This window comes from Somniosus microcephalus, chromosome 6, assembly GCF_052327205.1.
Source record: "Somniosus microcephalus isolate GS21.2 chromosome 6, FLI_Smic_1.0, whole genome shotgun sequence".
Lineage (NCBI taxonomy): Eukaryota > Metazoa > Chordata > Chondrichthyes > Squaliformes > Somniosidae > Somniosus > Somniosus microcephalus.
The window spans coordinates 226,836,114-226,859,210 of record NC_140992.1 but is presented as its reverse complement, the minus strand read 5'-3'; the positions used below and the strand labels follow the sequence as shown (position 1 = coordinate 226,859,210).

Sequence of the window (23,097 nt, the reverse complement as noted above, 5' to 3'; positions counted from 1 at the left end):
TTAAGCAGGGCATCAGTCGATCCTCTGGACTGCAGTTAAACATACAATTATTTAAAAATAATTAGATGCCAACACTGCCATCTCCTTAGTATCTACTGCTAATCATGAGAAAGCCTTTGAGAGAATGGCCTATAAATTCAGCCATATAGCATTCAATTTTTGGGTGCTAACCAGCCTACTGAGGTCCCAATATGGTGGGTAGGAAGTGTGCTGTAAGTACACCACCCACCATATTGGTGAAGATGTTTGAGCTGGGAATAATTTATTCACATTAGGGTCCTGCGCTGCTTGCAGAACATGTTTTCCATTTTCAAATGCTCCAGCACTTTCTTCGTTGTTGAACATTTTGAACTTGCACAGCACAACATGGCATTAACAGGCAGGATGGCCCCCTCACCAGTGTTATTTAAAGGGATCATGCAATACTTATTGCTGTTGTTAATGGGGCTGACAGCTCAGTCTTTGTTGGAGAGAATGGTCTCCTTGCTCTGTGCAAAGCCTTGAATCAAGTTGGAGCTGGACTCCTCCATGGTCCGCAACATTGTGTGCAAGCTCTCCGGCAGCTCTCTAGTGTACCTAGCATCGCCTGGTGTATGCCCATCAGCCTTCTGTGGTAGCCTGAACACACAAAGTCAGCATCTGAGTCCTCTGCAGAAGGACTATTATGCGACATCGCCCTCCGGCGAGCTGGCACCTGTGGTGTCCTACCCCTATGCCCTAGTCCCTGCACACTTGTACCCGGTGAGTCACCATGTAGATACCTCCTCTAACCTAGCCTCTAAAGTCTGAGCTGCTGCTTGCGAGAATCAGATCGAGCGACGGTGCATCTTCCTGAAGGCACGCCTGCTCTTCCTTCACTGGCACAGGGGCTTCCACATTCCCAGCAGCCGCAATGAGGTGGACATGGGTTACTAGTTTGTGATGCGAAGAGAGAATATAGAGAGAAGTGCCTGATGAAAGCATCTGCAGCTTGTTGTACAGTGTGTGGGGTGAGAGACGTCAGAAAGGACAGAGGATTAGGTATGATGAAACCCTGTGCAACGTCTCAAGCATTGCCAGTCACCTTGACCTTGCCACAGCCCATGGTGGCAAGTACGCCTTCTTTGATGAGGAAGTAGGTGTGCAGGTGGGCTCGTCTCCTGCTGTTTGGAGTTGTGTGCAACCTTTTCCTGCAAGAAAGGAGTGTTAACTGTCTTGAGATGTTTGGAGAATGCGACTATTATGATCAAATAGCTGACAGTGTGCAAGATACGAGTTGTGAGTAAATTGAGGGATTTAATAGTGGTGATTGTGAGAGTATGAGGAGTTGTAGTGAAGTGTGGTGCACTGATTGTAGGAGTGAAAGGAACCAGGGAGGGGAGTCTTGTAAGTGCTATGCGTGTTGTGATTAATGAGGCTGTTAGCTGGAAGTAGTGCAGCTATGAGCAGAGAGTAAAAGAGCAATACTCTTACCTTAAATCTCTTTCCGGCATTGCAGCCATGTCCTGGGTGCAATGCTCTTGGCATTCACATGTTCTATGATTTCTTCCCACTGATGGTGGAGATGATGCCTGGAGGGCTTCTTACCCACTTGAGGGGGGGGGGGGGCAAGAGAGAGAAAGAGGATGTACCTCCAACTGTTCACTACCTGAACGAGGGTCTCCAAGGCACCATCAGAGAACCTTGGCAACCTCTCACTTGCTTCAACTAGATCTTCACTTAGAGCGGTTTCCCTCCAGAATACAGCAGCCCTTTAAGTGGCATCAGACAAGCAATACCTTGCTGTCTGCCTCACCATTGAAATGCATTGAATGGTGTGAAGTTGCTGTATTTGCATGGTAGATACGAGTAAACTCACCCCAGAAGTTAAGTCTTGTCCATTTCAGTTTAAGTACCCTTTTAACAACGTGGTGTTAATTACTGCCAACCTCTTGCACTGAAAAGTAACTATTACAAGCGTGGAGTCTCATTCCCGCAGGCTTTAATTGTTGGAGATTTTAAAAATGTAAAATTTTAATTTTTTCCCCCAACTTTTCCGGTCTTTTTTTTCCCCTCTTCATCCAATCTTTCCTTCCCTCCCTTTATTTCTTTCTGTACTTGATTTGATACTGAATTCACCCATTCTAATTTATACTTCCTTCTCAGTCCTTGCGGTTAATTTTCCAATCCTTCAATCTGATTGGTTAAGGAGATACAGTTGCTTGGCCTGTTCACTCAGGTCCCAGATGCCCGGTATCCCTCGCTGTGATGTTATCAGCTCGCACTTTCAGCAACTTGTAGCGTAAAAAATTTAAAAACCTAAACGGCTATGAGCAGGTCTAACTTTTCTTTTGTCATTTAATCTCTCCTGCCATTTTACACACAAGATAAATGATGAGGCAATCTGTTATTCTTTTCAGTGATGTTGGTTGAGAAATGTCGATAATCGGAACTTCCCTGCTCGTAAAACTGTGCCATTGGATCTTTTACATCCACTTGTGAGGAGCTGACAGGGCCTTGGTTTAATGATTCAATTGAAGGTTGACACCTCTGACCATGCTGTACTCCCAAAGTAATGCACTGAAATATCAGTAGAGATTATATGCTCAAGTCTCTTTACATATACTGATTGGCATTTTGTTTTCATTTCAGATTAATCAGATGGGTTATTATCTTGAAACACATTCCACTCTGCATTATGCTATATTACGTGGAGATAAAAACATTGTCGCATCATTTATGTTCGGCACGAAATGGCTGCTGCGTTTCTCCAACTACTTTTAAAGTGCAATCACTGTTGTAATCAGTTGCTGATGCAAATTGTGGGCATCAAGGCACATCACACTTGTGATTTGGCATGAAGTGATGTAATACGGTTTAATCAGCAATCATATTAGGGTTTATTTCACTATAGTATAGGGCTATTTTTCCCCCCCAAATGTGCACTTCTAGTGCGAAGCCTTGCCATCTGGAAGAAATCATGATGCATTCTCCAGTTTTCTGTCTAAGGATCAAATTCAGATTGAGCAATTGGTGACTACAAGGGACTTCTTTCAGTACCTCCACATGAAATACTTCCTCACCTTGCTGAAGGCCCGAGCCACTTATGGTAGAGAACTATTTGGTTCCTGTACAACACTCTTTTGATAAGTAACTTTTACCAACTCCAGGAAAAATTTAAATAACATGCATTATATCTATGAATGAACTACCTTCACAGCTTGAACCCAATTACTAGCATAGTAATAACTAGCATATGCCACAAAGCACGGTGGCATAGTGGTTAGCACTGTTGCCTCACAGCACCAGGGACCCGGGTTCGAATCCGGCCTCGGGTGACTGTCTGTGTGGAGTTTGCACATTCTCCCCGTGTTTGCGTGGGTTTCCTCCCACAGTCCAAAGATGTGCGGGTTAGGTTGATTTGGCTATGATAAAATTGACCCTTAGTGTTAGAGGGATTAAATACGTGGGGTTACAGGGATTGGGTGGGATATGTGTCGGTGCAGGCTCGATGGGCCGAAATGGCCTCTATCTGCACTGTGGGGTTTCTGTGTTTCTGAGCTTGTTGAAGAACTATATACTATATAATTTGGATTTTTCTTGAAGTTTGTGGGGGGAAATAAATTAAGAGGTGAATGTTGATTTGAAGCTCATCTAGCTTACTTGGACTTTTGAAATTATCAAGAAATTAAAACTTGCTAGCTTATAATTTAATACAGATAGGGAAAGTGCTGCAGAAATACTTTGTTGGACAGCTGAAGTTTAAGGATATGTTTGTGTAGTTTTAATTGGAACTCTAACCTTGAAGAAAGACTGATTAGTCAGCGCTTGAAGTAATGCTTTAGTTGTGATAAACTAGTATGTTAGCAGGAATTGGAGAAAGTAGTGTTATACAAGTTAGAAGTATCTGCAATAGTCAAAATTTAAAGGGCTTGAAGATGAAAAAAGTTAGCATCATCATTGAAAAGAAAAAGACAAGAACCTCCTAATTAGTAGACTGCAAGTGAACCAGGGACACGTTCCGTATTCTATGCACCAGTTAATCTAAAATCTGACCAGAGCTTGTACACCTGGATCATTCAAGTTATAAAATCAATGGTGAAATGCATAGCCACCCTGCTGCACAAATGACACTGCAATTTGTAAACATGTACTTTAATCATGAAGTACGTTTACATATTGCATGTCGAAATTGAGCCTCATTACACTTACAATAGGTTGCGTGTAACAACTGTGTATTTGTAATGATTTTTTTTGATTACATTGTCACTTATCTTTGTCTATGTAAATATATTTTAAAAAACAGTAATTAACAGTGCATGAAATATTGTCAAACCCTTGAGGTCTATCGATTGGGTTTATGAAATGTAACTCATTAAATCCTGGCTGTGACAACTTCTCTTATTTATTATGTAAGATTAGAGCAGCAACAATAGAACAATCCCAAAAGCAGCAGCAAAGGTTATTTCTTGGCCACACAGAACATTGAATCAGGCTGCCCATATACATGCACAGCTTTAGTTGATGTGGTTTGGGAAACAGGACTTTACCCTCAAAAATTGTCATTCAATACTTTAGGAGACAAAGGTGATCTGGAATTTTGTTTGGTTGGATTCGGTACAGCCCTGATAAAAAGAGCTAATATTCTGTGGGACACTGTCCCTAAAAGGGGCATCTAGCAGCCCAATTAAAAGAGACAAAAGTACTGAAACTTACCCAAGGGATGGTAAAGTTTACTTGACCCTGAAGGATACGAATTAAACTTGCTGAATTGTACAAGACTGCAATAACAGCAGTCAAATTTTAAAATTTAAAGTTAAGATAAAAATGTTACTGAATGCTTCAGTTTCAGATTAACACATTTATAAAAAATGAATAAACTGCAATACCATATCTTATCCCATGAAGCAACAGCATTGTTTTTGTACAAGTTACAGAAAAAAGGCTTCAAAATGTTCCTCATTTCAGCACTTGCTTTAGTTAACAAGACAAGCAGTGCTCAAAAATTATTTACAAACTTTAATAATTTTGTAATTGATAAAGGTAGTAACACTATACAAAATATTGGATAAAGAACCCATTCAGACCAACAGCCTATCAGATGCAAATTATAATATTAAGGTCATGTAATTTCTGCACTAGAAAATTAAAATGACAATCTGATAAACATTACTCATTTCCTTAAAGAAAAAAATACACCAAGATGAATGGTAAGTAATTTCTCAAGAACTTTCAAGATGTTGGCCATTTTCTCTTTTCCCCCCATTTCTAGGAGCCATTGACTCCTTCTCGGGGTACAATTTAACAGCATTACCCACAGCCCATTACCGCATAAAGGCGGCCATTATTTACATGAGCCTACAGCTGCAAGCAATTAACGCAGCAGAGATCAGGGATCAAACCTCTACACCATCCGTCTGTATGGTTCTGCTCACTGGATAAATGTGCAGAACTAGTGGGAAACCCTTAATCTGAATGCCAGCTTTGCAATGTCCACTGGCAGTAAGAATGCTGGGTGATGCTACATTTTAGAAACTGGTTGAAAAACAAAAAGTAGCATACTAGAAAATAAAGTACAACTTTAATCCAACTTTAGGCATTTCAGTAGTGATCGATAAGAAGAATTTTAAGCACTTTTGTTCAAAAACAGCTACAGTTTTACCAACTAGTTTTTGTTTAACAAAATACATTCTCAAAAAGTGTTTATAGATAGCCATCCAATTCAAGAACTTATTTTGAAATTTACACTTCAATATTTGTCAACAAAAATATATAATTTTTGTACTATTTACATGTTCTTGCAGCCAGTAAATAAATAAAATACCACCCAGTTTATGCACTGGCTTGTCTATCTGTATATGTTCTTTTGATGAATATTTAATATTTGCAAATATATTGCTAAAAAGTTATTTTCTAAAAATACCTTCAGGTTTTGTACTTTACAAAAAGAAATATTGAAAGGTTAATTGAAGAATTACATCACATTTTCCCGTCGTGTTCTTCAAGCTACCTCCATCACCACGAGGCCTTAACTGAAAGGAGGCAAATAAAATAAAAACATGTTTGACTCAGCATTACTCCAGCTGTGACAGAAGTAGGACACACAGGCTAAAAGTAAATTCATCGAGATAAGACTTGTATCAGTTTCTTTTGTCCCGTAGAAATACTCCAGCCAATGACTGAGCAAAAATTTCAACATTTTTGGTTCAAAGGCCAGCTTCTGCCTCAACTCGGAGACAAGCAATCATGGTGCTGTGAAGAAGGGCCTTATTACTCTACTACTGGTCAACTGTAAAGTTAGATTTGGTACCCCAAAAATGAACATTGATATTCTAACATTACGAACATTTCAACATCCATTACATGGCAAGTTATTCTTGATCCAGCACCATTGCAGATAGTGCATTAGGGTCCCTCATGTGTGGGTGTGCTGTTAGAATTTGATCAATTTTCTGCCTTTGTCTGAACTCGGGAAATATCTTCAACAACTCTTGCTTTAGTTGTTCAGTTTCCTCTTTCGATCGCAAAAGAGGGATCTCAGGTTGTCTCAAGGCAAATGGGAAAATGGCAGGCTGTGCTGCAAATGGGGCACTTTGAACAAGCATTGCATTTGACCTCCCTGGTAAAGCCCTAAAGAGCAAGGAAAAAAAAAAGTGAAAAGGATGCTAATATTAGTTTAAAAAATTGCTAAAAGTACAGTTCACTATATAATGGGTTACACCACCACATATTCATTTGCTGTCGAAACCCTCATCCATGCCTTTTTACCTCTAGACTTGACTATTCCAACACACTCCTGGCTGGCCTCCCATGTCTATCCTCCATAAACTTGAGGTCATTCAAAACTCACACCAAGTCCCGTTCACCCATCACCCCTGTGCTCGCTGACCTACACTGGCTCCCGGTTAAGCGACGCCTCCATTTTAAAATTCTCACCCTTGTTTTCAAATCCCTCCATGGCCTTGCCCCTGCCTAACTCTAATCTCCTCCAGCCCTACAACCCTCCCCAACCCGAGATCTCCGTACTCCCCCAATTCTGGCCACTTGAGCATCCCCGATTTTAATCACTCCACCATTGGCAGCCGTACCTTCAGCTGCCAAGGCCCTAAGCTCTGGAAATTTCTCCCTACCTCTCTTCCCTCCTTTAAGGCGCTCCTTAAAACCTACCTCGTTGACCTCTGCCCTAATATCTCATGATGTGGCTCGTTGTCAAATTTTGTTTGATAACACTCCTGTGACGTTCTACTATGTTAAAGGTACTATATAAACACAAGTTGTTGTTGTTTCTACATGGGCATGATTTTAAGTCAATGTGCTTTCTAGAATATGAGAACATAAATGCAAGCTGAATTTGTTAATAATGGTGTTCTCAGGCACACTTTTGAAATACATTTCATTTTCTACTAATCTTGGAACATCTGGATGGACGATTTGAGCATCCAAGGCAAACACATTTGCAAGCGGTATTGCCTCCTGTTTTTGCTCAAGCTTGAAATTGCTTTTTCAATTATTCTTATTCATTTTTGGGATGTGGGCATCACTGGCGAGGCCAGCATTTATTTCCCATCCCTAGCTGCCTTTGGGAAGGTGAGCCGCCTTCTTGTGTGTGGTGAAATACTCCCACAGTGCTGTTGTATGGGGGGGGTTCCAGGACTTTGGCCCAGCGACGATGAAGGAACGGCAATATATTTCCAAATCAGGATGGTGTGTGACCTGGAGGGGAATTTGGAGGTGTTGGTGTTCCCATGCACCTGCTGCCCTTATACTTCTAGGTTGCAGAGGTCGCGGGTTTGGGAGAAGCCTTGGCGAGTTGCGGCAATGGCATCTTGTTCACACTGCAGCCATGTTGTGTTGGTGGTGGAGGGAGTGAATGTTTAAGGTGGTGGATGGGGTGCCCATCAAGCGAGCTGCTTTGTCCTGGATGGTGTCGAGCTTCTTGAGTGTTGCTGGAGCTGCACTCATCCAGGCAAGTGGAGAGCATTCCATCACACTCCTGACTTGTGCCTTGTAGGTAATGGACAGGTTTTGTGGAGTCAGGAGGTGAGTCACTTGCTGCAGAATACCCAGCCTCTGACCTGCTCTTGTAACCACAGTATTTATGTGGCTGGTCCAGTTAGGTTTCTGGTCAATGGTGACCCCCACGATGTTGCTGGTGGGGAATTCGACAATGGTAATGCTGTTGAATGTCAAGAGGAGGGGGTCAGACTTCCTCTTGTTGGAGATGGTCATTGCACGAATGTTACTTGCCACTTATCAGCCCAAGCCTGGATGTTGTCCAGGTCTTGCTGCAAGCGGGCACGGACAGCTGAGCTTGAGAAGCAGCAGACTCTGCAATATAAGAAAATGCTGCCATACCAAGGGAACTCAAGCTAAAGTGAATGTGCATCAATACAACGGTATAAGATATAATGCTGGAGAACTAAAATAAAAAATCAAGGCATTATTGCAGTAAATGTGACTGCAGCTTGGTCAGGATTGCCAATTAAATATTCCTGGCAATAAAACTTTCAGGAGTGATCAGGAGAAAGTAAAGGAAGAGGGGTACCAATAATATCATAACACTAGATTTAAATAGAAGTGTTCCAAACAGAATGTCTTTGGATTGCGCTAAATAACAGGAATGAATCATTCACATTACTCAAAGCATATCAGAGGATGCAAATTTGAGGATGAAATTTGTAGAACCAATTAGGAAGATGTGTATTAACAAAATCAAAATTGTAGAGCTAACATTATCCAAAGATAGACTGAGATGTGGAAATGTGCGTGTTGAGAAACAAGAGGCTTTTTGCAGCATTTTCAGGAGTTTCCTCCACCAATATTTTGCTGATTTGACCTGGTGCAGGGCAATGAAGCAGAGTAATCAGGTGACCTAAAGTAGGAAACATTTGGAAAAAGGGAGCACAATATGATTAGGTTCAATGCAAGAGTAGAGTAGAACAGGAAAAAACTTGACAAGTACTTGACTAGAATAAAGCAAAATATAGTGAGATAAAAATAGATCTTGCCTAGAGCAAATGGAAGAATAAAATTGGCAAATAAAACAGATCAGCAGTAGGAAATAGTTAAATAAGAGCTGTAAAAGGTCCAAATCAAGTATATCCCAGTAAGGAGAAAAGGGAATGAATTGAAGGCTGAGGTTTCATAGATGAATAGGTAGATTAGATATTAAACGAAATAAAAAGCACTTAACGCTTACATGGATAGATTAAGAAATCCTGAACAAATATAAATAATATAGGAAAGGGAGATTAGAAAGGCTGAAAGGAATATAAAAGGGCAATATAAAAGTTTTATATAAGCAAATTAGTAGCACAAGGATAGTCAAGGTTCGAGTTGGGCTGCTAAAAGGAGGCAAGTTTGTAGTGGAGTAAATGTAGATAAAAAAATTACTTTGCTTCAGCTATCAGAGAAAGTGAATATTCAGATTGTAGAATCACCAAAAATTATATAATTTGCATTAATATAGCATCTTTTACATGTTCAGGACACCCGAAAGCACTTTGTAGTTAAGAGTTCACTCGCTAAGCTATACTGGCTCCTGATGACCCAATGCCTTAAATGGTACACCATGCCAGGGTCTACCTATATCCTGCATACTAATTGGCCTGAAAGTAAATAGCAAACATTGAGGATTACAAAAATGGACAGCAACTCCATATTGGCTTAGGTGGTTGAAACACTTAGTTGCTGAGTCATGGAAAACAAGATGATTCCATATCCTATCCCTGGACACTGCTGATTCAACATTGTTGACAATAAAAGTATCATAACTGGAATCAGTACCCCAGGGAGTAGATAGTAAACTATTCAGTGCTCCCTACTGAAATACGTATGCGGATATCAGCCAAAGACATAATTAGGTTGTCTGCAACTCCCACTATGGTCAATAACCTATTGACACTACCTAGATTTAAGCATAAAGAACTACTTCAGCAAGATACCGGAGATGCCTAGAGCTCATGAAACTATACCCCAACAAGGATTCAGTATCTTTAACAGAAAATAATTAAAAATAGAAAAACAAACTTTGTTTTACTGATTAAATATCTGAATTGTGGAGAAAGCTGTAAAATAATTTGTGACCACTTTCCATAGTATAAATATCTGATGAATGGTATCTTTGTGACAAGTACCTGAAAGTATCCACTTGATGCAGAAATGCATCCAATCTGGGTCCATGCCTCCCAAGGGGATCATCTGGTATCATGAATATGTCTCCAACAAATGTATACTGTAGTAACCTAATTCAGAAATAAATAGTTTACAAAGACAAATCAGAATTTAAAAAAAAAAATCACCATGAGCATATTTCCAGGTGAATTTCAGGAAAATAATTGCTCATTTCTCCCCCCAAAACTGGAGGTGTTTTTGTTCATTCTCATCATTCAAATGAATCGGATATCAATCGCTCGCTTAAACTGGAACTCAAAACAGATTAGAACTTCACTTTGTGGTAAATTGGAGGACAGGTGGATTTCAGCAATAATTTCTGTCTAATCAGATAATTTGCTGAATAGGGGAATCTGAATGTCATCTCATCAATAAGTGAATAAATATGTATATGGTGCAGTATTGCAAACTAACACTCCGAAACTTTATAAATAGAACTATAATTAAAGGTGTACCATTAAAGTACAAACTGGATGCATGAACAATGTATGTAGCCTGTTCAACATTTCAACAGCACAGATCTGCATCACCAGATTATGCTCCAGGTATTAGAGTAGCCTCAAATTCAATATGAAATGAATCCTCCAACATTATAGCATTTACTGGGTTTCATCCAAGCATACAAATGACACGCCAGCTTTTATTGATCTCAATTACAAAGACAAAAAAAATGGTACTCCCGCTTGCTTAAATAGGTAGATGCACCACTTGGTGTGGTACTGTACAAGTATATTAATTCAAGTTGTTGTTGTACTGAGCTACACAAATTATATGGTCTGCAGGAGTTATATAACCTTAGCCAGGTAATGGTGGGTGCCCGACAATTGGGACCAGTGGCCATGGATGAGGGAGAAAATAAAAGTACATGTAGTATTTCTGCTCCCAATTATTAACCAACCACTCCTGTTGGAAGTTGTATTTGTATGGTCAGCTTGTTAATTGAGAATGTAATATTTTTATTCACTTCAGTTAAATCGCTTCAAAACCATTGTTGAGGCATAAGGATTTTTTCCATATAAAAAAAAATGGAAATTGTATAAATGATTAACTTTTGAAGTAATTTTTGTTTATGGAATTTTTATTTATTAATGAATGCAAAAGTCAGAAACCTCACCAAGAGTGTACTAAATTGTCTATTTCTATACTCCTGGCACATGTTTGGAGTGCACATCAGGAAACCCAGCCCGTGATTTTCCATCCAGTCATTTTAAGCAGAAAAGTTATGCTTAAATGCTGTAAATCAGGATCATGGAGACACGAACTGACAATAGGAAAAGTGATGGTTGGGACACCTGTGGGCTCAAAGAGAATAATGGATTGGTTGGAGGAAGGAGGACAAGAAGTAGGAACATAGGTGGAGAGGGGGTTGCGGTCTGATGTTTGGAAAGTGGCCAAAGGCAATTTGGGTCCCATTTTTCTGCCAGACACCAGCCCCTCCCAATGTTCCAAAATTACTCCCGTCCTGCTGAATTCCAGGACCTTCTTCTGAGACTTGCCCTCTTAGTACTCAAACTCCGAGACCACATTTCCAGTATTCCCTGAACTCCTAACTACCCCCAATACTCGCAGATCTAGAGACCGCCTTCCTAATGTCCCCAGATCTCATGATCCCTTCCTCAGTGATTTTTGATGCCAGGACCTTCCCTGACCGAAACCATATACAAACAGCCTTTACTTCATGGCACATCCAGTGTGAACAGTATGCTAAATGTTTACTGGTGAAAGAATAAGACTGCTATATGGTTACCTGTCTTGAATTATTGCTTTCCAGGCTGAAGATTCATACACAAATTCTTTCAGGTTGTCATTAGTGACAATAATCCCTCCCGTTTTCTCAGCAAGATGCAACAAAAACCTGCAAAAGGGGAATTGTATGTCAAAATCGGTTGGAAATATTAGAATAGATTGTCAACTACAGTTGTGAAGTTCATTCCCCCAATCCATATCCCAACCCATTACTACTCCCTGCTTTCCTTCTCTTTTGTCTCTGAGCGGGAGCAGCGGAGAACTTAAAAAGGAGCACCCGAGACCAGCGCCGAGACCGGGAGCAGCAGAGAACTTAAAAAGGTGCGTTTGGTTGGGATTACGGAAACGTGGCTCAAGGATGGCCAAGACTGGGAACTCAACATCCAGGGGTATTCAATATTCAGGAAAGATAGGCAAAAAGGAAAGGGAGGTGGGGTAGCATTACTGGTTAAAGAAGGGATTAATACAATTGTAATGAAGGATATTAGCTCTGATGACGTGGAATCTGTATGGGTAGAATTGAGAAATACTAAGGGGGAAAAAAACATTAGTGGGAGTGGTATATAGACCTCCAAACAGTAAGGCGGAGGTTGGGGGTGGCATTAAAAGGGAAATTAAAGAAGCGTGCAATAAGGGCACAGCAGTCATCATGGGTGACTTTAATCTACATATAGATTGGGCCAACCAAATTAGTAACAGTACTGTGGAGGAGGAATTCCTGGAGTGTTTACGGGATGGTTTCCTGGACCAATATGTTGAGGAACCAACCAGAGATCAGGCCATCTTAGACTGGGTATTATGTAACGAGAAAGGATTAATTAGCAATCTTGTTGTACGAGGCCCCTTGGGTCGGAGCGATCATAAAATGATAGAATTCTTCATTAAGATGGAGAATGAAGTAGTTGACTCAGAGACAAGGGTCCTCAATTTAAATAAAGGAAACTACGATGGTCTGGGGAGTGAGTTAGGTAGGATTGATTGGGGAATGGCACTCAAAGGGTTGACAGTGGATAGGCAATGGCAAACATTCAAAGACCGAATGGATGAGCTACAGAATTTGTTCATCCCAGTTTGGCATAAAAATAAAACAAAAAAGGTGACTCAACCGTGGCTAACAAGGGAAATTAGGGATAGCATAAGATCCAAGGAGAGGACATATAAATTGGCTAGAAAAAGCAATAATCCTGAGGATTGGGAGCAGTTTAGGAGTCAACAAAGGAGGACAAAGGGATTAATTAAGGAAGGGAAAATAGAATATGAGAGTAAGCTAGCAGGGAACATAAAAACTGACTGTAAAAGCTTTTATAGATACGTGAAGAGAAAAAGGATTGGTGAAGTCAAGCGTAGGTCCCTTACAGTCAGAATCAGGGGAATTTATAATGGGAAACAAGGAAATGGCAGACCAACTAAATACATACTTTGGTTCTGTCTTCACAAAGGAGGACACAAATAACCTCCCAGAGATGTCGGAGAATATAGGGTCTGATGAAAGGGAGGAACTGAAAGAAATCAGTATTTGTAGGGAAATGGGGTTAGGAAAATTGATGGGACTGAAGGCTGATAAATCCCCAGGGCCTGATGGTCTACATCCCAGGGTACTTAAGGAAGTGGCCCTAGAGATAGTAGATGCATTGCTGGTCATCTTCCAGAACTCGATCAACTCTGGAAAGGTACCCATGGATTGGAGGGTAGCTAATGTTACCCCACTATTCAAAAAAGGTGGTAGAGAAAAAGCGGGGAATTATAGACCGGTAAGCCTGACAGCGGTAGTGGGGAAAATGCTGGAGTCTATTATAAAAGATGTAATAGCAGAGCACTCGGAAAGCAGTGACAGGATCGGACAAAGTCAACATGGATTTACAAAAGGTAAATCATGCTTGACTAATCTACTGGAATTTTTTGAGGATGTAACTGGTAAAATAGATACGGGAGAACCAGTGGATGTGGTGTATTGGACTTTCAGAAGGCTTTCGATAAGGTCCCACATAAGAGATTAGCGTGCAAAATTAAGGCACATGGGATTGGGGGCAAGGTATTGACTTGGATAGAGAACTGGTTGGCGGACAGAAAGCAAGAGTTGGAATAAATGGGTCCTTTTCCGAGTGGCAGGCAGTGACTAGTGGGGTACCGCAAGGATCGGTCCTAGGACCCTAGCTGTTCACAATATATATTAATGATCTGGATGAGGGAATTGGATGTAATATCTCCAAATTTGCAGACGACACAAAGCTGGGTGGGAGGGTAAGCTGTGAGGAGGATGTCGTGAAACTCCAGTACGATTTGGACAGGTTGAGTGATTGGGCAGAAACATGGCAAATGCACTATAATGTGGATAAATGTGAGGTTATCCACTTTGGTGGCAAAAACAGGAAGGCAGATTATTATTTGCATGGCAATAGATTGGGAGAAGGGGAAGTGCAAAGAGACCTGGGTGTTATTGTGCACCAGTCGCTGAAGGTAAGCATGCAGGTGCAGCAGGCGGTTAAGAAGGCAAATGGTATGCTGGCCTTCGTAGCAAGAGGGTTCGAGTACAGGAACAAGGATGTCTTGCTACAGCTGTACAGGGCCTTGGTGAGACCGCACCTTGAGTATTGTGTGCAGTTTTGGTCGCCTTACCTGAGGAAGGACGTTCTTGCCATGGAAGGAGTGCAGCGAAGATTCACCAGGCTGATACCTGGGATGGCAGGAATTACGTACGAGGAGAGATTGTGTCGATTGGGCTTATACTCACTGGAGTTTAGAAGATTGAGAGGGGATCTCATCAAACCTATAAAATTCTGTCAGGTCTGGACAGACTAGATGCAGGAAGGATGTTTCGGATGGCTGGGGAGTCCAGAACCAGGGGTCATAGTCTAAGGATAAGGGGTAAGCCATTTAGGACTGAAATGAGGAGGAACTTCTTCACCCAGAGAGTGGTGAACCTGTGGAATTCTCTGCCACAGAGGGCGGTGGAGGCCAGTTCATTAAATATATTCAAGACGGAGTTGGATATATTTCTTGAGGCTAAAGGGATCAAGGGATATGGGGAGAAGGCAGGGACAGGGTACTGAATTTGGATGATCAGCCATGATCTCATTGAATGGCAGAGCAGGCTTGAAGGGCCGAATGGCCTACTCCTGCTCCTATCTTCTATGTTTCTATGAGACCAGCGCCGAGAGCGGGAGCAGCAGAGAACTTAAAAAGGTGCGTCAGAGACCAGCGCCCAGAGCGGGAGCAACAGAGCTTAAAAAGGAGCTAGCTGGGAGCAGAGTGAACGGACCTGTGAGGGAGAAAAAATCAATGTGTGACATCGCAGGAAAGCAGTTAAGTGGTTGGTGAGTATTTTTCTCTTTTTTTCTAAACTTGGGCATTGGTTTAAATTAAGATCAGTGATTACAGATTAAAAATTATACATAGATAATTGATATTTCAAAACCTGAAAACCTAATTAGTTAAATAAAATACAATAGAGATGGCAGGGCAGGCGATGTGTTGCAGCTGTAGCATGTGGGAGCTGGTGGACACCAGTGTGATCCACATCTATGATAAGTGTTGGCAGCTCGAGGAACTTCGGATCAGAGTTGATGAGCTGGAGTCCGAACTTCAGACACTGCAATACATCAGGGAGGGGGAAGAGTTACCTGGACACTGTGTTCCAGGAGGCAGTCACACCCCTTAGGTTAAATACTTCAGATTTGTTCAGTTGTCAGGGACAGGAGGGTGTGACTACGATTGAGGCAGGTATGGGGATCCAGAAGGTAGCACTGGAGGAGCCTCAGACCTTGCATTTGTCCAACAGGTACGAGGTTCTTGCTCCGTGTGGAAGAGAGCAGGGACTGCAGGGAGGATGAGCAAACTGACCACAGCACTGTGGTACAGGGGGGCCATTCAAGCTGGGGGAGTACAAAGAAATGCAGCAGTGCTAGGGGACATTATAGTTAGGGGGATAGATATTGTTCTCTGCAGCTGAGAGCGAGAGTCCCGAAGGCTGTGTTGCCTGCCCGGTGCCAGGGTTAAGGACATCTCCTCTGGGCTGGAGAGGAACTTGGAGTGGGAGGGGAAGGATCCAGTTGTCGTAGTCCACGTAGGTACCAACGACATAGGTAGGACAAGGAAAGAAGTTCTGCTAAGGGAGTATGAGCAGCTAGGGGCTAAATTAAAAAAGCAGAACCACAAAGGTAATAATCTCTGGATTACTACCTAAGCCATGAGCAAATTGGCATAGGATCAATAAGATCAGAGAGATGAATGTGTGGCTTAAAGATTGGTGTAGAAGAAATGGGTTTTGATTCATGGGGCACTGGCACCAGTACTGGGGAAAGAGGGAGCTGTTCCATTGGGACGGGCTTCACTTGAACCATGCTGGGACCAGTGTCCTGGCGAATCGAATAACTAGGGCTGTAGATAGGGTTTTAAACTAAATAGTGGGGGGGGGGGGGGGGGGGGGGAAGGGTTCAGGTGAGGGGAAATTAAAAAAATCAAAGAGAAAGGAGAAGGCAATAGTGCAGGGTAGCGATAGGGGTAATGATAACCAGAGTGTGACAGGAAGGGACAGAGCGTATAAACATAAGAGTGCACCAGAAAGTAGAGTCAGAGTAGGGAAAAATGGTATAAAGACAAAATTAAAAGCTCTTTGTCTGAGTGCACTCAGTATTCGTAACAAGATAGATGAGTTGACGGCACAAATAGAAATAAATGGGTATGATCTGATAGCCAATACAGAGACATGGTTGCAAGGTGATCAAGGCTGGGAACTGAATATTCAGGGATATTTGATATTTTGGAAGGATAGGCAGAAAGGAAAAGGAGGTGACGGTAGCTCTGTTAATAAAGGATGAGATCAGTGCAGTAGTGAGAAATGATATTGGCTCAGTAGATCAAGATGTAGAATCAGTTTGGGTGGAGATAATAAGAAATAATAAGGGAAAGAAGTCACTGGTGGGAGTAGTCTATAGGCCCCCTAACAGTAGTTACACTGTAGGACAGAGTATAAATCAAGAAATAATGGAGGCTTGTAAGAAAGGTACTGCAATAACCATGGGCGATTTTAATCTTCATATAGATTGGACAAATCAAATTGACAAAGGTAGCCTTGAGGACGAGTTCATAGATTGTATTCGGATTGTAGAACAATACGTTGTGGAACCAACCAGGGAGCAGGCTATTTTAGATCTGGTATTGTGTAATGAGATAGGATTAATTAATGATCTCATAGTAAAGGATCCTCTAGGGAAGAGTGATGTTAGAATTTTCTAATCATGTTAGAATTTCAAATTCAGTCTGAGGGTGAGAAACTTGGGTCTCAAACTAGTGTCCTGAACTTAAATAAAAGCAATTACAAAGGTTTGAAGACAGAGTGGGCTAAAGTGCACTGGGAAAATAGATTAAAGGGTAAGACGGTAAATAAGCAGTGGCTGACATTTAAGGAGATATTTCATAACTCTCAGCAAAGATATTTTTCAGTGAGAAAGAAAGACTCTAAGAGAAGGATGAACTATCCATGGCTAACTAAGGAAGTTAAGGATGGTATCAAATTGAAAACGAAGGCATACAATGTTGCGAAGATTAGTGGTAGGCCAGAGGATTGGGAAAATTTTAGAAACCAGCAAAGGACAACTAAAAAGAGGGAGAAGATAGATTATGAGAGTAGACTAGCAAGAAAGAGCTTCTACGGGTATATAAAAAGAGAATAGCTAAAGTAAATGTTGGTCCCTTAGAGGATGAGACTGGGGAATTAATAATGGGAAACAGGGAAATGGCAGAGACTTTGAACAAATATTTTGTATCGGTCTTCACGGTAGAAGGCACTAAAAGCATCCCAATAATAATAGATAATCAAAGGGACATAGGGAGGGAGGAACTTAAAACAATCACCATCACTAGAGAAAAAGTACTTGGCAATCTAATGGGACTAAAGGTGGACGACAAGTGGACAAGTCCCTTGGACCCGATGGCCTGCATCCTAGGGTCTTAAAAGAAGTGGCTGCAGAGATAGTGGATGCATTGGTTGTAATCTACCAAAATTCCCTGGATTCTGGAGAGGTCCCAGCGGATTGGAAAACCGCAAATGTAACACCCCTATTCAAGAAAGGAGGGAGACAGAAAGCAGGAAACTATAAACCAGTTAGCCTAACATCTGTCATTGAGAAAATGCTGGAGTCCATTATTAAGGAAGTAGTAGCAGGACATTTAGAAAATCATAAAACCATGCTGACTCTGCTTGATTGTATGAAAGGGAAATCATGTTTGACAAATTTGCTGGAATTCTTTGAGGATGTAACGAGTAGGGTGGATAAAGAGGAACCAGTAGATATAGTGTATTTGGATTTCCAGAAGGCATTAGATAAGGTGCCACATAAAAGGTTACTGCACAAGATAAGAGCTCATGGGGGGTTGGGGGTAATATATTAGCATGGATAGAGGATTGGCTAACTAACAGAAAACAGAGTGTCAGGATAAATGGGTCATTTTCAGGTTGGCAAACTGTAACTAGTGGGGTGCCGCAGGAATCAGTGCTGGGGCCTCAACTATTTACAATCTATATTAATGACTTGGATGAAGGGACCGAGTGTAATGTAACCTAATTTGCTGATGACACAAAGATAGGTGGGAAAGCAAGTTGTGAGGAGGACACAAAGAATCTGCAAAGGGATATAGATAGGTTAAGTGAGTGGGCAAAAATTTGGCAGATGGAGTATAATGTGGGAAAATGTGAGGTTATCCACTTAGGTAGGAAGAATAAAAAAGCAAATTATTATTTAAATGGAGAGAGACTACAAAATGCTGCAGTACAGAGGGATCTGGGGGTCCTTGTACACGAAACCCAAAAAGTTAGCATGCAGGTACAGCAAGTAATTAGAAAGGCAAATGGAGTGTTGGCCTTTATTACAAGGGGGTGGAGTATCAAAGTAGGGAAGTCTTGCTACAACTGTACAGGGCATTGGTGAGACCACACCTAGAGTACTGCGTAGAGTTTTGGTCTCCTTATTTAAGGAGCGATATACTTGCATTGGAGGCAGTTCAGACAAGGTTCACTAGGTTGATTCCTGAAATGAGGGGGTTGTCTTATGAGGAAAGGTTGAGCAGGTTGGGCCTATACTCATTGTAGTTCAGAAGAATGAGAGGTGATCTTATTGAAACATATAAGAGTCTGAGGGGGCTTAACAGGGTAGATGCAGAGATGATGTTTCCCCTCATGGGGCAATCTAGAACTAGGGGGCATTCTAGAACTAGGGGGCATAGTTTCAGAATAAGGGGTCGCCCATTTAAAATGGAGATGAGGAGGAATTTCTTCTCTCAGAGGATCGTGAATCTTTGGAATTCACTATCCCAGAGAGCTGTGGAGGCTGGGTCATTGAATATATTTAAGGTGGAGATAGACCGATTTTTGAACTATGGGGGAATCGAGGGTTATGGGGAGCGGTTAGGAAAGTAGAGTTGAGGCCAAGATCAGGTCAGCCATGATCTTATTGAATGGTGGAGCAGGCTCCAGGGGCCAAATGGCCTACTCCTGCTCCTTTTTCTTATGTTACCATTTCAGGCTTGAATCCCTTATGAACAAGCCCATCCAAAACGCTGCCCACACTAAGCTCTTTTCCCCATCCTTAAATTACAAGCTTTTTGTCAGCTCCCGTTCCTTGGCTTGGTGCCAGATTTTCTTGGGACATTTTGCTACATTAAAAGGCACTATATGAATTCAAGTTATTAAATGTATATGATAAACTGGGATTAGGGATAGTATGAAAACTTGTGACAAGCTCATCCATTTATTAGTTACGGCTTAAATTGAATAGATCACGTTACTTCTATACCAATAGGATTGTTGCACAAATTAGAGCTGGGTCAAGGAAAAGATAGCACCTTATGCCACTGTGATACTTTTCTGTATTCCATCACAACTTTGCTCATGCCAGTACCTAAAGGGCAGTACAATGCTGCTAGGCAGATGTCTTTTAAGTTGGCCTTGCAATAGTTTTTCTTTGTGCTGGTTATAACTCCATCCATTACAACATTTGCCTTATATTATATTATTTACACTTATAAAAGACATCCAACATAGGCCCGTTTCATCATTCAGCCTTCATCTGATTGAAGAGCCAGCTCCATCTGTTCTTTCAAATCAATAAATACAGTACCAATGGATGATCAAATATTATTTTTTGAATAATCTATACATGTCTTCAGAAAATAGCGAAAGTGCTAAGTTTTATGTTTCTTCATTTACATTTCTTTCTTGCCTTCCTTTGCCGTTTTTCATTTGTCCCAAACTGTTTTTGTACTGGTCTATCTGTTTCAATCCATTTGCTTTATGGTTTCTCAATTTTCCACTTTGTTTGCCTTACATGGATCCTTGCATTTACGGTATCTCTCACTTGATTCTTCTCAAGACTACAGTGCCCACATACAAAAGCAAATGCACTACATGGCAAACTCTATTCCCCATACTACTGGCATGCAGACTCAATAAGTATATGTTTAAGTTAATTGCACAACATTGTGGGCAACAGAGTTCACAACAAAATATCGCACTTTCGTTTTTTCAAGCGGGGACTTGAATAAAAGAGTAATTTAAAAAAAGTGTTGTATTTGACTCATTTTATTGCAATTGGCAGTCTGACATCTGAAGCGTAGATTATAGTCAGTATAACTGCTAGTTCTGTACTAACATTGTAAACAGCTTTGTTATAGAATTTTACAGCAAAAGTAACCTTCAATTAGGAATAAATGTTCACTGCGCAGTACTACAATTAATTTAAGCTGCATTCTAAATTTACAGAATTAAAAAAATACAATTAAAGAAAAATCACAAGAAAATAACCAAAGTATCAGAGTTCATTAGCATGAATCTGGAGTTAAGAACACAATGAAGGTGCATTGGGTATGTAATTTTACCTGTCATCGTGAGATGCAATTCTTACTCCACACACAGTTCTAGCTGGTGTGAAAGAAAGCACACCAAGTTCTTCAAGTTCAGTTAAGAAACGCTGCTCTGTTTGAAAAACAGACAAATAAGGTTCATCACATTCATCTTGTAATTTTCAGACTAGCACTTAAAATGTCTAGCAAAAAATGCATGTACTGAAAAACGCTATGGCTTTCACAGTCTGTGTTTTAGTGACTAAATGTATACAGATTCATATTTACAGATATGCAGCTCTAGAAAGTCATAGAGTGGAAAGATATGATTAGATACATTTTGTGTATACCCCAATAGAATGTCATGAGGTACTTAGAATTATTCTCATCAATGCCAAAACCAAAGAGAAAATAACTTTTTGCCTCACGAATTTCAGTAGGTTTATAAATTCAGTGTATAAAAGCACAGAAATTCTCAAGTTATTCATTTTTAATGCAGATTTTCTTTTCTTTAGAGCATACCTGTGATTTTGGTATCGCGTTTGGTTCTCCACTGAGGAACAAACACAGTTATTTTTCGGTGACCACGATTCCAAAAAAATTCCACTGCAATAGCAATACCACGACAGGAAAATATTTTTTTCATTCCATGGCTATGAAAATAAAAATATAGCATGATAAACTGTAAAACTATTATTAAGACTCAAGACACATTTGTGTCACAAATTCTTGCAATATGAATTCAAGTCAACCCCGATTGCTGCACAGGACAAGGACCTGGAGAGTTTCTGGATGGCAAAGCTAAATATTTACACACAGTTTATGTATTCAAAAGTATTTTTTTTCCTCATAATATTTGAATTACCCAGTCATTCAAACAGCAGAGGAAGTACAATTAAGCAATTTCCAAATTAAGAGTAGATTGTGTGTGTGTCCGGACAAAAAATGTACACAAAATTTTTGGTAGTAAGTTTGCCCGGTACAATTTTTTCACAAAAGCTGACTTCACACAGAAGAATTTTACTACAAAACTTAAATTGTCTGTCACGAAGAAGAGGCCAATTAATCCAATTAAAGATTAACAAATGAGATCTCAACTGGAATTAGAAAATCACTTGCCCAGAAAGATCACCTGAAGTCTATCTCATAGATGTTCATTATAAGCAAATTTAACTGAATTATATAAAAAAGCAGCAATGGCATAATGAAACCTCTACAAACTGATTTTAGGACATAATCTGAAGTCCATTAATTACATAGAATTTATAGCACAAAAACAGGCCATTAGACCCAACTGGTCTAAGCCTTCTTCCACTCTACTTCATCTAACCCCATCAACAGATCCTACTATTCCTTTCTCCCTCATGTACTTACCTAGCTTCCCCTTAAATGCACCTATGCTATTCACCTCAATTACTCCAAATGGTAGTGAGTTCCACATTCTAACCACTCTCTAGGTAGAGGTTCCTCCTGAATTCCTTATTGGATTTATTAATGACTACTTTATATTGATGCCCCTAGTTTTGGACACCCCATAAGTGAAAACATCTTCTCTACGTCTACCCTATTAAACCCTTTCATAATTTTAAAGACCTCGATTAGGTTGCCCCTCAGTCCTCTCTTTTCTAGAGAAAAGAGCCCCAGCCTGTTCAGTCTTTCCTGATTGTCATAACCTCTCAGTTTTGATGTCATCCATGTAAATCTTTTTTGCACCTTCTCCAGTGCCTCTATATCCTTTTACAGTATTATGACCAGAACTTTGCACAGTAAGTGTGGTATAACCAAGGTTCTATATAAGTTTAACATAACATCCCTTCTTTTCAATTCTATTCCTCTAGAAATGAACCCCAGTGCTTAGTTTTAATTGTTATGGTCTATTGTTTTAAGCCTTGTTGACCTGTTATATAAGTTATATAACAAAATTCATTTAGTTATGGAAAATGAAGTTGGGAAAATAATTGATGAGATTAGGAAAACAAGTGGGAAATAGTGACCACAGCATAGTTAGGCTCCATGTAAGAACAGAAAAAGATTAAGAGTCAAAGATAAAAGGTACTGAACTGGAAAAAGGCAAAGTTCAATGAGATAAAAGGGAATCTGTTGTAAATTAACTGGGCACAAAAGTTGGCAAACAGGTTAACATAAGCAGTGGAAAATACGTGAAGCATCGTACAAAATAAATAGATTTCTATAAAATGAAAAGGGTATGCAAATCGTAGAGGTCTGTGGATAAAGAGACAAATTAAAACCAAAACAAACTTGAAAGGAAGTGTAGGAGGGAAGTGAAAAGGGAGATTAGAAGGGCTAAAAAGAGAATATGAAAAAGAGGAACAGATGACATAAAAGGAAATAGTAAGGGCTTTTATAAGCATACAAGAAAAAGAA

The 23,097-nt window shown here is 40.4% G+C and overlaps 1 protein-coding gene across 1 annotated transcript in view; it reads right to left on the bottom strand.

Annotated features, from left to right (window-relative positions):
- Positions 1–5,520: 5,520 nt before the first annotated feature.
- n4bp1 (nedd4 binding protein 1) overlaps positions 5,521–23,097 on the bottom strand; it is a 42,383-nt gene continuing 24,806 nt past the window's right edge. Inside the window, exons 3-7 of the mRNA XM_085991497.1 lie at positions 21,235–21,365; positions 20,749–20,845; positions 11,879–11,986; positions 10,095–10,202; positions 5,521–6,588 (exon numbers count right to left, since the gene is read on the bottom strand). Coding sequence (XP_085847623.1) covers positions 6,330–6,588; positions 10,095–10,202; positions 11,879–11,986; positions 20,749–20,845; positions 21,235–21,365 — 703 coding nt within the window. The 3' untranslated portion in view covers positions 5,521–6,329. The remainder of the gene's footprint in view (positions 6,589–10,094; positions 10,203–11,878; positions 11,987–20,748; positions 20,846–21,234; positions 21,366–23,097) is intronic.